General features: G+C 35.2%; 1 protein-coding gene and 1 long non-coding RNA gene across 3 annotated transcripts in view; one reads left to right on the top strand and one right to left on the bottom strand.

Moving 5' to 3' along the window:
- The window catches only part of scn8aa (sodium channel, voltage gated, type VIII, alpha subunit a), a 97375-nt gene that overhangs the window by 30942 nt on the left and 51346 nt on the right, over positions 1 to 15087 (top strand). For both annotated transcript variants that reach the window (XM_087306159.1, NM_131628.1), the window contains 4 exon segments: positions 4022 to 4113; positions 9296 to 9520; positions 10689 to 10752; positions 12595 to 12736. In XM_087306159.1, coding sequence (XP_087162285.1) covers positions 4022 to 4113; positions 9296 to 9520; positions 10689 to 10752; positions 12595 to 12736 — 523 coding nt within the window.
- LOC147831313 (uncharacterized) lies at positions 7346 to 10323 on the bottom strand. The gene is made up of 2 exons (XR_015523682.1): positions 9814 to 10323; positions 7346 to 9629 (listed from the first exon to the last, which is right to left on the bottom strand). It is a non-coding gene; the product is annotated as an uncharacterized LOC147831313 (long non-coding RNA).

Genomic DNA, 15087 nt, shown 5'->3' with positions numbered 1-15087 from the left:
ATCTCGATTAATTGAACGTTTTAACTCGATTACGATTATTTTATTGATTAATTTATTTTTTTGGCCTCATAGTTCACTGACAGGTTATTTACAGTTAATTAGCTCTTGTATTACAAGTGAGAGATTTTTGAATGAAGGGTGCATTACTTGATTTTAAAATAAATAGCTTTCTATGATTATTTATTGAACATTAACGCTAAACAGTTGAAATTAAAATACGCATTGACTAAAACCAACAGTCACTTTTTACAGTCACTTCTTATCCATAAGTAAAAAATAAATAACTTTTTGAAACAAATTAAAGCACTGCTTTCCTGCATCTCTCAGCCCCGCCCACACTTATCAACACTTCCAAGCTGACCAATCACACAGCTTGCACTACATGTCGTCACAAAGTGTAGTTACATATCTGAGAGGTGCAAGTTAGCGTTAATATCAACCATGGCAAGGGGTATGCATCCGCATATAGGAGGTGCCAGACCATACGCCTGCACTTGACGCAGAAGAAAATAGTCCCCAAGAACCGGAAGCTGTGACTGTTGTTTTTTTGGATTGTGACGTGAGTTCCTACACTGTAAAACCCAACAGTCAGCTTTATCAAAGGAAATGAGTGTAGTTAACTCAAAATTTACTGAAAGTTAATTCTACTCATTTGAAGAGTTTTGAACTCTGTGTTGAAGGTAATGAGCTAATTAAAAACCTCATTACTTCAACTTAAGTGGCGTGAGTTCACAGTTCTCATATAGATTACTTTTTTAAATCAAATGGTTTGTAGTTATCGGTTTCTTCAAACGGTTTGAGTTGCCTTAACTTTTACAGTACTCAGTTGCGTTCTCTTCATTTATTGAGTTTTATTGTGGTCCTATTGCTTCATTTACTCAAATGTATTAAATTCACAGCACTTATTAGGATTAGTTTTTAACTTAAATGGTTTGTTGCAATCGGTTTCCTCAAAGGGTTTGAGTTACTTTAACTTTTTGGGTTTAACAGTGTAACGAAACTTTAAGTGAGAAAACAGTGGGCGTGGCTTGTTTTTTCTACATCAAGCTAAATGGATGTAGTAAGGATTGGGAAAAGGGTTTGGGGAAAGTTATTATTAGAGTTACTATTAACCTAACTGAAACCTCCGCCTCAGCAAACATGTTAGCGTGATTAAATTTGATAGCCACGCCCATTTGCTAAGATATATATAAAATCTGACAATTAAACTGAAAACAAAAAGAAGTGCATTTACAGATTTTAATTAAAGATTAGATTTCTTAATGGCATGCACAGATGAACTATTCACCACAAAACTACCAATGTGAGCTAACAAAATTATATGGTTAGTTTTGATTTCTTGGGGACTTTAACAGAGTGGGGTCACATGACTCCACACGCTGTAGGGAACGTTATTGAAAAAAAATCAACCTAGAAAATTAAGATCGATTATAGGTTCTTGAATGACAATTTCGATTACTTAACGAATAATCGCCAAGCCCTAACTGATAAAAATATATAATTGATTATACAATGAAGTAAAATCATCATTTTAGTTATGCAATTATGAATGCTTATTTGTGAGCTGTCATTTTATTAGTATAAAATCATAAAAATAGATCATTCAACTGGTAATGATTGTCTTTTTTCCAAAATTGCTTAAATTAAAATTTTTTTTCTTTTTTATAATGGATGATGAAAATAAATATTTGTAAAGGTTTTATTGTGTGTGTGGTACACAAACAACACATTATGCACTGTTCTGTTTTGTCTCTAACCATTTAAATGTTTTTAGGTAGCATCTGTAAGGATGTGGAAGCTCTGCTCGTGTCTTGTCCAGTTCCTCACTGCTCTGCATTTGTCCTTGTGACTCTGTTTTTCTCCTCATCTTTCTTGCTGTGCTCTGAATACACCTGGTTCTTGCTCTGATGCTCACTCTTTTCTTCTCTTCTGAGAATTTTCATCGTTCAGATGTTCCAGCAGATCAGTGTTTAGAGCCATTCACCAACAACACGACTCCCGGCAGCCCACACACTCAATGATTCTCTTCTAGTTCTCATTCTCCATTTTCACTTTATCTCTTTCTATCAGCTTATGTATCTGTCATGTTTTCTGTATTCAAATTCCGGACATATTCATTTCAGATATAATGTATGTTCTTCCATAAATTCACCATAGGGGCAGAAATGCTTACGAAAGCAATTTGGGGTGGGAAACAGATCAGATTTGATTTTTGTTTGCCAAATGTCCATTACACATTTGTCACCTTTTTTTTGGCAGGAGACTTTCATATTGTCACAGTCACCAGCAATCTAGTCTGTGCAGATCACCGGTATACCGGTAGATCGCTGGAGAACTACAAATGTGCCAGCAAAAGAACTCTTGTGTCCAATTGTGTTCAGGCAATGGCATTGTTGAGTTACAGTATACAATCATTATACACAATTCACTCATAGTGTTTTAATGGGCTACCTGAATAAAGTCCTCCACATACTCCTCAATAGATCAGGCTTCCTGATGGAGATGCATGATTTAATACCCGCTGGATCCATTTATGTGGCTGAGACTTCTGTAATGTGAATGGGACGCTGACAAGGGAGTGCAGATCCAAATGCAGGGTTTATTATGCAGAGAATGGTCAGGCAAGCACCAGTCAACACAGGAGCAAGCAGATGTATACGGGCAATCCAGAGTCGTGGTCAATGAACAGGCAGATGGTCAAAAGGCAGGCAGCAGACATCGTAAAACAAACAAAGCAAAGCAAGGTTCAAACAAGGAAGGGAAGGCAAGGAAAATGTGTCGTATTGTTCACAGTTCAGTATAACAAGACTCAGCAACGTGTGTTTGAGAGGTGTATAAATACTCTGTAATTAGTCCTGAACAGCTTCAGCTGTGTCTGTTTGCAATCATGGGGATGTAGACCAGGTGTTTAAGTGGTGCATTACTGGATATGCAGTTCTTTTGCTGGCAGATTTGTAGTTCTCCAGCGATCTGCATGTATAGTGATCTGCACACGCTGGATTACTGGTGACCGTGACACATATGATATGAAATTATATTTTGATTTGATATGATAGTTTGCACTTTTGACAAATGCTATTATTATTGTTGTTGTTATTTATGTATTGTTATTAGGCCTATAATAAAATTAGTCTATATATATATTTTTTTTTACAATGATCATTAACGATCATTAATAATAATAATACAACAATAATAATTTGTTACTTTAAATTATGAATTATAATCTATATAATTATCACAGCAATTGTATTTGTATTGTAATTGTTACCGTATTTTTCAGAAAATATAAGTCGCAAGAAGTCAAAATTGCTTTACTATTAAAGTCAAACAACTTTATTATTGTATTTACAAACATTATAAACACTTCTATAAACATTTTAGCTCCCTTCACTTTACGACAAACCCTTTAAATTGAACAGAAATCAGGTTAGAAAAAGCAATAAAAAAAATTAACAATAACAACACCCGCTATTTATCAATGCCAAGCCAAAAAAATTTAGGCAAATACTTGCAATATAAAAACTACATGTTTCAAATTATTAAAAAAAGTTGATTCTGTAACTTATATTCTAGAAAATACGGTATATTGAATTCCCCAGCTCTAAAAACCATTTAACCTTTTAATAATCAGCTCATCTTAATCTGCATATGGAAGTCATCAAGTACTAAATCATGACCATGTCTCCATGTAACTTTGATTTGATCATTGCAGGTATATAACAGAGTTTGTAAACCTAGGCAATGTCTCAGCTCTGCGCACGTTCAGAGTTCTGAGGGCATTGAAAACTATTTCTGTAATCCCAGGTAAGAGAGTGTGTGAGCGGGATGGGTTCGGGTCGGTGTTAGGTGTACGTGTGTGTATTTTGGTTTTCTTTTCCTTCCTTCCCCCTGTAGTGGACAGGCTCTGTGAGTGCCGTTTCTCCTGGTGGTTCGTTGGCGTGGTGGTGGTGGTGATGGTGGTGTTTTGGTGTGTTTGTGGTTGTCATTGGTGTCTGTGTGTGATCCTCCCTTATTTCAGATATGTAACAGAGTTTGTGGACCTGGGGAATGTATCTGCGCTGAGAACATTCAGAGTTCTCCGAGCATTGAAAACTATCTCTGTCATTCCAGGTGAGACGCAGTTTTGACGCTGAGGTTAACTTTCAGTTTGACCCCCTATTACTATTCAATTTGAAATCGTTTTCGTTTTTGTTGGACGTCTCTCTCTCTTATTATTTTTTTATAGCCAAAATTCATTTTGAGAGGACCATTTAATTTGCTTTTTTCTGAACTCCAAAATGATCAAAAATGGTACTTATACATTTTTGATAGGCTTTGCAGTCTACTATCGATCTCCAGAGTCCTTTAGTTTAAGTCCCCCATAAGAATTTTCAGAGCAGATTAGAGTCATTTAGAAAGCTTTAGTCACCAAACCTGTTACCTCTTTTGTGTAGCCAATAAATGTCTATAAACAAACCCTGAACTGTGTTAAACTTAAGCTGCTTAATTGTTTGTAGGTCGTACACCAACTCAGATCTCTGAGCTAGAAAAGGCTCTGTTATGTTGCAGAGTTTAATTTCAGCTAATTGTAGAATTGTGTGCAAGCTTATAATTAGTTTGATAATCAAATGATCTCTTGATGATTTAAGCGTAACTTTATTAAACATTTTGATTAATTTGGGCTTGTTGTATTGTGTTTTTACTCTTTGATTGCATCCAGCACTCATGTAGTGAAGGCTCTCAATTTTAATAGAGATTTGCTAGTTTATAGACTAGCCTCTATGCAAAATGGATATAATCTTTTGAGAACAGAAATTGGTACCATATTAACATTTTAAATGTTATATTTAAAAGAGCATTTATCTACCAGACTCTTAGCTTTTGGGATGCCCCAAATGTTTGGCCTCCAAAAATGTTGGTTTTCGCCTGAAAAAGAAAAACAGGCAAAATTATGCAACCCTGCCTTATTGTGAATACGTGCCCAGGGCTACATTTTTATGAAATGCGAAATACGTTACTCTGGCAAAGTTGACAAATCCACCAGGATCACTGTCTGCCTTTTTGCAGTGCTCAAATATGTTACTGGGCTATGTTTTCTCATAAATGCCATTTACACGTCCTTCTTAGGCAAATCTGTAAGAAGCTGGCCAGCTTGTGCATAATATATCACCTCCCGATCTATGATTACGTTTTTTGTGGTATTTATTTTGCTGCACGAATAACTGCATGAAAATAATCCTTTATTCGACAATAATAAGTCCCTCTAAACGTCGATTTTGTAGGGATTTTTTACAGTAAAACGGAAAAAATTTCATTGACGTCATTCTGACCCGTAACGTTAGTTTCACTGAGAAACTGCAGCCAAACTTTTGCTGAAGCACGCTTTTGCAGTTTCGCAAACATGTATCCCTGGGCACATACTTCCTATGAACCTGGGTTTAAAATAATTTCTGAATACATAAAATCTATGCTGTGCCACACTGCCCAGCAGTATTTTGTGCTGGGCAATCATTTATTCACTTTCCCTTCAGCCATAGTCACTGCACAGTATGAATCTCACACTAGACACAGAAAACTCTGCGCTATGAAACCCATTCAATTCAATGGCGTGTGCAAACTCTTAAAATGAGACTGCTTTTGTTTCCATGTAAACCACATTAATTTTGTAAAAAAAATGCATTTTGTCATTTGAATTGATGTTTAGTTCATTTTTAGCAGACCTGTGCAGGATTGTTTTGATAAAACTTTGCAAAAGCACAAAAGAAAAGCGTTTACATTTTCAGTACATCGTTGATGTGTGAACACTAAAATACTAAAAAAAAAGGGGAGAGTCTAAAAACCAAAACAGAGTAGCCTCAATAAAAAACTGTAAAGAGTTAAGGCAGGAATGCATTAAATTCTGTTTATTATATCAGGAAACCAACAGAACTAGCCATGTGTCCTCAGAGCACTAGTGTAGATATTTTTAACAAGCTATGCTTTGTTCCCCAAGATAAAAATTGCATGGCTCTCAGTAAGTTCCCAGAGAACATACTTGTTACTTATTTATGAAGACTGCCAAGCCTAGTTTGTGGACATATTTTATGCTGCATGATGCTTTGGAAGTCACTTGCTTTTATAGTATTAGCCTACTAAGTGCTTGGCTGCCTTTTATTTTTTTGAATATTCATTTTTCTTCACTTTTTTCTTTTATTTGTATGAAACTCACAAATTGCACCTGGAAGTAAAATAACAATCAAATGAGAATAACGCAGACGTCTGTTTCCGAGGAGTTAATTTTGTCTTTGTTTAACGTGTGGGGTTGATTTGCATTTACTTCAGAAGCTTTCCGATAATGTCAGACCTTAACGTCTTGACACAATAGCATCATTTTCAGTGAAAAAAAGAGAATGTGGATTTATTTAGCTGACTAGGTTTTACTGCAAGTCATGTTTGTCAATCTCGTGTTATTTTTAGTCAGGCTTAAGCGTACTCCTCAAATCTTTGAGCCCTGGGAGATTGTTAGATGTTTTGGTTGGGTTTATGGGTGACAAGTTTGTAGCAAATCAATACTAACCTTCATCATCACATATGAAAGACTGCTATGTTTAATGTAAAGCAGTTCTCCTGTTTTTGGGAGGGGGTTATGAAGGGGTCAGTGCAGTTCTCCTGAAGTGTAACTTAGCATTTCTAATGGAGCCCTGGAAGATTTTTACACTGGACTTGTTTTGATCAGCCTTCGAGCCGAAATGACCTGCATGCAAACTTCACCCCTTTAGTCCCTGCCTGCTTTATTCTCCCCATGTCATGGCCCTCTGGTTGTGCTGCAGTATTTATAGACAAATGGATGTCAGGTTGTACTCACTGTTTAAGGGAGTCCTCCCTTTATTGCTTGCAGCCAGGTTATGCTGTGAGACTTTGTTTTTGGAATCATTTAAAAAGGTTTTTGGTTTTGTATGTATTATGAAATGATGTATTGTCCTTTATAGGTACTTATTAAAGACAATTTTTAGTAAAACGATACATTATTAATCTGAATAGTCTGAATGAAGGGATGGCTCCTAAGCAGTATCTATGTAAATAAGCCTGAAGTGTATTTTGTGGTTCTTTTATTTATGAGTTTTCATTATGATTATAAAAAAGGATTCAAGGCATGATTTGAAATAAACAAATACAAGGATGTACAGTTGAAACTCCTATTAATGCCAAAGTCAGCATCTTTATAGGGATAGATGACTCGCAAGTCAAATTTCTGTCATTATTACCTATACTGTTTTGATTTTCTTTCTTGCGTTTAACATAATACAAGTTAGTTTAAGATTGGTGGTAGATGGTACCCTTTGATATTCATAGCATTCTATGGAAGTGAACTGGTACCATCAGCCAACATTTTTAAAAATATATCTTTTTTAATGTTGAACAGAAGAAAGAAACCACACAAGGGAGAGTAAATGATGAGGTAATTTTACCCATGCCTTTAGGCATCCATATCAGTGGTACTCAACTGGTGTTGCATTTTACATTTGCATCATCATGTAAATCAGCAGAAAATTATTTTTCACACACAATGCATTAAGCCAAAAGTCATGTTTACGAGTTTATGATATCATGATATTATAATGTGATAATATCATGCGTCATGGTCATGTTGCCATCTGTCGAAATTGGCTTCATCTAAGTGACAGATGACTTTTGAGTATGATATAATGCTTAGCATTTGATATTAACAATGGAAGATCCATGACAGATGCCCAAAGTAGGGCCCGTGGGCCAAAGTTGATTTGGCCCGCCATCCCATCTGAAAAGAGAGTGAGAATGGTGGAGAGGTGGTTGAGGCGAATGCCTTTGACAGATCATAATTTCAAATTTAACGTAACCTTTTGTTTCATTTGTTTTATTGCTGAGCTACAAAAAAGCAAACTGAAATGAAATGATTCAATTAAACACTGTAAATGAATCAGACTTTAAAAATGTAAATACTGTCAGCAAACTGCATAAGACATCTGCCAGCAAATCAACGTAAGCTTGACTAGTGTAATCAGCATTGAACTTGTGTTATAAATGGGATTGTTTATGTTTTACTGTATTAAGTCCATTATAAAATGTTAAAAATGAAACTGCATTAGTCAATATGAATAAAAGCAATATTTTATAGTTAATTTTAAATATTTCCAAATAAATTAGAAAATTACTCATGCCAATTTATTTTACAGTTTGGCCCACAGCCCTCAATCAACTTTGCTTTTTGGTCCTTTATAGGAAAAAGTTTGGGCACCCCTGTTCTAAAGTTTAGATTTAAAAAAGATTAATTGTAATAAATTATTTAAAAATGAATACAATACATTGTTATTTTACATTTGATTAATATTGAGTTTCTGTTCTTTAATGTTGTAGGACTCCACAGAAAACCATAAAAACGATTCATTTTTAGTTTTGCTCTTTTGTATTCTTCTATACTTGCAAATTGTTTATTATGTTTTGTGTAGATGTATAAATCTTTTCCATGTGGAGGAATTTATGTATTCTTTTGTGAAAGTATGACCATTTTGCAATATATATTGCAGAAAAACAAAATATTGCAAAATCGTGCAGCCCTAGTGTATTACAAGTAACAAGTGCTCCTAATAAAAAATGTTACCTTAGAGCCTCACCTTACCCTATATTTGGCCCACACCCCTCAAACAAGTTTGCTTTTTGGCCCTTTAGAGGAAAAAGTTTGGGCACCCCTGATCTATGAGATGTTTTTTTTTTTTCTTTATTTTGTTTGCTCACATGCAAGATAATACAAAACAGCATTAACTAGTTTTGACTTAATAATATGCTTTTGATATATAAATTATATATTTTGCTACCCAAAACTTAATCCTAACCCCTATAGAAGCGGTTTCAACCCTGCTTCAACACACATACCTGTAAACAAGCTTGAAGGACTCAGTTCCTTTGATCAGGTGTGTTTAATTAGAGTTGGAACTAAAAAGCTGCGGCCCTCCAGGAACTAAGTTTGACACCTGTGCCCTTTAGCAAGAGCATCTGTTTATTTAATATTATTCAATACTTGAATGCACATACAATGCATAGACAAGGTGGAAAAAAAGTTAATTGCAGTTAGAACATTCATACAAAAAAACAGTTGACAACCACAGATATACAGTAATTACAGTATACCATACCGTGTTTCTTGAGCCCTAAAACCTAGTACAAAAAATGTAAGTTCCTCACATCATGCCTTGAGATTCCTTTCATACACTTTTAGGACTTGAGCACACATGCAACTGTCTGTGCTCTTTTGTGTGTTTGTGTGTGTCTGTGTGTGTGCATATTTGATATCTCATAGGTCTGAAGACCATTGTTGGCGCTTTGATCCAGTCTGTGAAGAAGCTGTCAGATGTGATGATCCTCACCGTGTTCTGCCTCAGTGTCTTTGCCCTCATTGGTCTGCAGCTCTTCATGGGGAATCTGCGGCAGAAGTGTGTCATCTGGCCCATCAACATCACAGAAATGTTCCCAGACGTCAATGGCAGCCGTGCATTCAACTGGGACGAGTACATCTTGAATGAAAGTAAGCTTCTATTTACTTTGGCATACTCACAAACAACAGTGTTTAGTCTTCAGGTTTTGAATTACTTGTGCTGGTGTTTAGTGGTTAGATTTACACAAATGTAATAATACTAATGAATGTCAGTGCTAATAGCCTAGTTTGCAGCTCTCTGACATGTAACCCCACTGTGCTTCGGGCATCCTGAGTTTGAGTCCCAGCTTGCAAACCCTTTCTGATCCCATCCCCCTTTCTTTTGCTCTTTTCATTTTTGCTTCTTTTCTAGTTACTGTCCTGACGTAGTAAAGGTCAAATACTCCCCCCCCCCTCCTTCCCCCAAAATACTAGTGATGGCATTAATTTTTTTTTTATATCACAACATAAATTGTAGTTTTTTTTTAAATTACATAATATAGCATTCTGATGTTGTGACGTTTGTATTACCTTGTAAAATGATTCAAATTTGTTACAATTTTAGCTTTTACAAATTAATATGTAAAGTTTATTTAGATCTACCTGAGCTCAATCTCCCCTCTCGCTCTCCCTGGGCTCGAGGATCCCTTGAGCTCAGGGCTCTCTCCCGGGATAGCATGCCAAACAAGCTTTTGATAAATCTTAAAAGTACCCCAATAAACTCTTGAAGTACCCCATTATTTAAAAATATGTTGCTCCTGCGTATAATTTGTAGTCTACTGACAGTAATAATAAAAAAAAAAAAAGTATTAAAAATGTCTTAATCGCCACACAGGGAACAATAAAGCTTACAGCAACAGTAACATAAATATTATACACATATTTTGAAGTATTTAGAACAATAGAATTGAAAGGAAAATGTAAAAAAAAAGACAAAGTATAAATCAAACAGGAATTGTAGGGGCATTCACTTTAATCTACATTTCTCTCTAATGTCAAGCCTAAATAAATGTATTTCTAGTCAAACTGATACTACCAGTGTGTGTGAAAATGTTTTATAAACAAATTTTACATGGTTGACATTAATTACATTATTATCATTTAACTTGGAATAAAAGGTGCAGACATTTCACATTATAAAAAAGAGGACTTGTAGTCCATAAAATACATTCCTTTTAATATCTACGACTTACCAGATATCAATGTTCTCTTTATTTGCCAGAATTTTACTGTCCTGTCTGGGTAACCTACTGTATGTTCCATCTCTTTTTGTCATCAGCCAATTTCTACTTCCTGCCAGACCAGTTGGATGCACTTTTGTGTGGAAACAGCTCTGATTCAGGGTGAGTGTTTGGCCTTCTCTTTCAAAACATATCAATTATATACATTTGGAAAGCACAATGCTTCTTTATTAAATGACCCATGAACTATGAAATCAAAATTCCCATCATTTGTTCTACATTTAAGAGGCTATTTAACTTTTAAGAAGTTTCAAAACATTCTTGTTAGTCTAAAACAGCTAAAATTGGCAAATTGTGGAAAACACAGCCTTTGTGTTGCCTTTCTACTGATTCAAAAATAAGGTAAAACTCAATAAACAGCATTAGCAATAACTTAGTTCTTTTCTTTGTACCGTGGTTATTTGCCATTCAGTGCATTCAATTATATTTTTCTACACCATGCTCATATATGCAACAGGTAACAATTTCGCTTTTAAACGTGTAGTAATCAAAAAGTTATTATCAGTCAAACACAGCACAGCCATCACAGCGAAATGGAGAGATTTCAATTGACATATTGCACAAATGGAGTTATCATCTCCCTGCATGTCAGAGTAGGCTATGACAAACATGCAAAATGTCTATTATTATTATTATTATTATTTTATATTGTATAAAACAAAAGTTATTAAGTAATTATTAGTAGGCTATAGATAAAGCAAGTTATTCCCTTTATGGCTGTGAAAACGTCCTGCAAGCATAAAAAGAATTGCTGAGGAGAATCACGTCTGTTTTTACAAACATATAAATGTATATTTGTAACCTATCCTATAATAAATAATAATTATTGATAAAGCAAGTTATAAATAATGCAATCAGGTGATGTGCTCCATCGGCTCGATACCTTAAAATTATTTTGTAGTGTGCGCTGTGCCGCAGTTTTCATATCTTGCTGTGTGCCCACGTTTAGGATTTGAGGTAATACCATCGCCATGATGGTCAAAGAAATCGAAACATTCTTTTCACACAAACGCAATTTAATAGGGCACTATAAAGACTAAACAATTTAATTCTTATATTTGCTTATTTTTTGCAGCCTAGGGCTATACTTCTCACCATGTATTGTATCTTTTCTAAAACATACAGTATAGTGTAAAAGCATGTTTATTACTAAGAAAACTAAAACAAACAAACAAAATTATATTTTAATTGAACACATCACATAAGGTACTGTACACATACAGCACCATTCTATTGTGAAAAGGCAAAGCTAAAAATCTATGGTTAAATCGCAACCCATAGTACAAAAGCTGCTGGCGCGCAGTAGGTACCTCCGCGGCGGCGTTAACAATGGCGGCAGACCGACCGTTTTGAAATGGTGACGTCTGTAGATTTGTTAACAAACCAAAAAACTACAATTTGACGCAGGATTTTTATAAAGACTGAATGTAAGACAATGCTATGCCGATCATATTGGACGTGTCGGTAATGTTGCTCTACGCATTGTGAGTCATTGTGTTCAGTTACATGTAGGCTGACAATGCAGAAATTTACATTGGTCCTTTCAAACATTCAAAAATGTATTATTATGCAAGCTGTCAGCCAATCATTTCAGCGGGTATTTACTTCAGAGTACAATCTGTCACGCATATGTCGGTGTGTTCTGATAAGCAGGGTTAAAAAAGACAGAAAAATAGCCAACTATGTCTCAATTCTGATGTTTTTATGTAAAAAATATTGATAACTTTTAAAGTGAACTTCAGAAAACAATACAGAATAAACAAAAAGGCTGGTCCTTGAGTCCCTTTAAAAGAATCAGACGTCTGTTCTTGTTCGTTCATATGTAGAAAAAAGATCAAGCTTGGCAGAAGTCATTTACTGAGATTCTCCTCTGACAAGCATTGTATTGCAATTCATAGAGTGATGCCAAGTCATTATGGGTCGTGTGCTCTCTTCCTCTCTCAGTCGCTGTCCTGAAGGTTACACATGCATGAAGGCTGGCCGTAATCCAAACTATGGCTACACCAGCTTTGACAGTTTTGGCTGGGCTTTCCTGGCTCTCTTCCGCCTCATGACGCAGGACTTCTGGGAGAACTTGTACCAGCTGGTAAGGGCGGGGTCTCTTTTCCCTCTTACATCACTTTAAGTTGCATTTTTTTTTTTTATGCATATCAGAAATCTTAAAGGAATAGTTCACTCCAAAATGAAAATACTCATATACTCAATATACTCATATTCATGCCATTTCAATTGCATGAAAATTGTGTTCATCTTCTGAACAGAAATGCAGATATTTAAATAAAATGTGAGAGATTCTGTCTATTTACTAAAGGCCAGTTCACTCATTACTCATCACTATTACAGCTACATTTAAACAAGGAAACAAATGTAAGGATATAGTCCTCTCTAAATGCCTATTGCTAGGGATATTGTCACAAAGTTTTGCATTTACAGTAGTTGTATACAGGATATCTGCGGGGTCTTAAATAGTATTAAAAACAATATTTTAGGCCTTAAAGTTCTAAATTGACTGAAATATTGTGTTGTATGTCTTAAATCATTTTAACAGGTCTTTATTTTCCTATGTCTATGTAAAGCTACCCAATCAGGCCAACGCCCTTCCAATCACTAACATTTTATCTCAATAAAGGTTTTAACAAAAGGTTTATTTATTAACTCTGTTGACCAATTATGGTTTAATTTTTGTCCTTTGTGTTTAGACTTGTGTATTGTATATAGATTTCATTCATAATGGTCTTTAAAAGTCTTAAATTTGACTCAATGATAACTGTAGAAACCCTGTTTATACTATAATATACATTGTTATTTAGGGCTGCAAGATACTAGAAAAAGATGCAATATTGTTGTTGAATATTGTGATGATATTTCTTACGATGAAGAATTTGTTTAGAAAATTGCTATTTTTGTAAGCTATGTTTTTAAAATTAGTTATTTATTTAGTGATATTAAAATAAACTGGTAAAAGATATATTTTTGATCTAATTAATTCCAATTCAGAAAAAAAAGGTTATGGAGAAAACCTTAGCAGTTATTCTGACTCTGATTGGCTGTTGTCATTTTGCTGTCTTATGTCTCCACTCCCGCCATTTGCATCTATATTCAACTCTGGGTTCACCTTTGTGATGCTCCAGCCAATAGCAGAAGAGCAATTATGGAGAAAGGGGGGGTTAAAGTTAGTTAGGCCCCATCTGATTGGACAACCAATGCATAAAATAAATGGCTGAGATGCGTATATTGCATAAACTATTAACGCAACAATGATAATATTGCAATATACACTACCTGACAAAAGTCTTGTGGCCTATCCAAGTTTTAGGACCAACAAATAATAACTCGACTTTTAGTTGATCATTTGTTATCAGAAGTGGCTTATATGAAAGAGACAAGCCTCTAGAGTACGCTTATTTTACCTAAAAAAAATATGATTATGCCTTGATTTTTAATTATTTAATTATGACTGTAAGGTCTGAGTTTGTGTTGACAAAAGTCTTGTCACTTAGCAGAAATAATGTACAGTATAGAATATAAAGTCATGGTGCAGAGGAAAAAATAATTTAATATTGTGTATGACTCCCATGAGCTTGAAGGATCGCATCCATACATTATGGCAATGACTCAAATAACTTATTAATAAAGTCATCTGGAATGGCAAAGAAAGTGTTCTTGCAGGACTCTGAGAGTTCATCAAGACTCTTTAAATTTATCTTTAATGCCTTCTCCATTATCTTACCCCACACAAGCTCAGTAATGTTTATATCTTGTGACTGGGCTGGCCAGTCCTAGAGCCATCCACTCTGCAGATCTCTCACACATCCTCATACTGAATGTAACACCAAACCATGATTTTTCCTTCACCAAACATGACTGATTTCTGTGGGAATCGTGGGTCCATGGGGGTTCCAATAGGTCTTCTGCAGTATTTGTGATGATTAACAGTTCAACTTTTGTCAGGCAGTGTATTGTGCAGCCCTGTTGTTAATCACACCTTTAACTCATGCCCAACTCACCTTTAACTCATTTGTTTAGGATAAGCCGCAGTATATTCACTTCTGCAGACAGCCACTGTTTTGCAGGATGTGCACAAACACAGAGTCTGACCCCTCTGGGATCAGCAGCAGTAATGGACAGCTAAAAGTCTAAATAGCAAAAGGCTAAATAAAGCATTTGTGTACAAGTACAGGCATCTACACTCAATGTTGTTCACCTCAGCTTTCATATAATCTGATTAACTGTCCTGCCTTGGCAGCATTAATGTACCGAATGTAATTTCATTTAGAATCCCCTCGTTACTAATTAAATATTTTATTTAAAGTCCCTGGAGCTTGTTACATTACATGCTGTAGTTGCATCAAGTCATAAAGAGCCAATTAAAGGAGCTACAAGCAGCAATGTTTGTGATGTCCTTTTCAGGTGGATTTCTCATCCCATCTGTTCTAG

This window comes from Danio rerio, chromosome 23 (assembly GCF_052040795.2).
Source record: "Danio rerio strain M-AB ecotype USA chromosome 23, GRCz13ab, whole genome shotgun sequence".
Lineage (NCBI taxonomy): Eukaryota > Metazoa > Chordata > Actinopteri > Cypriniformes > Danionidae > Danio > Danio rerio.
This window is presented reverse-complemented; position numbering and strand designations above follow the sequence as displayed.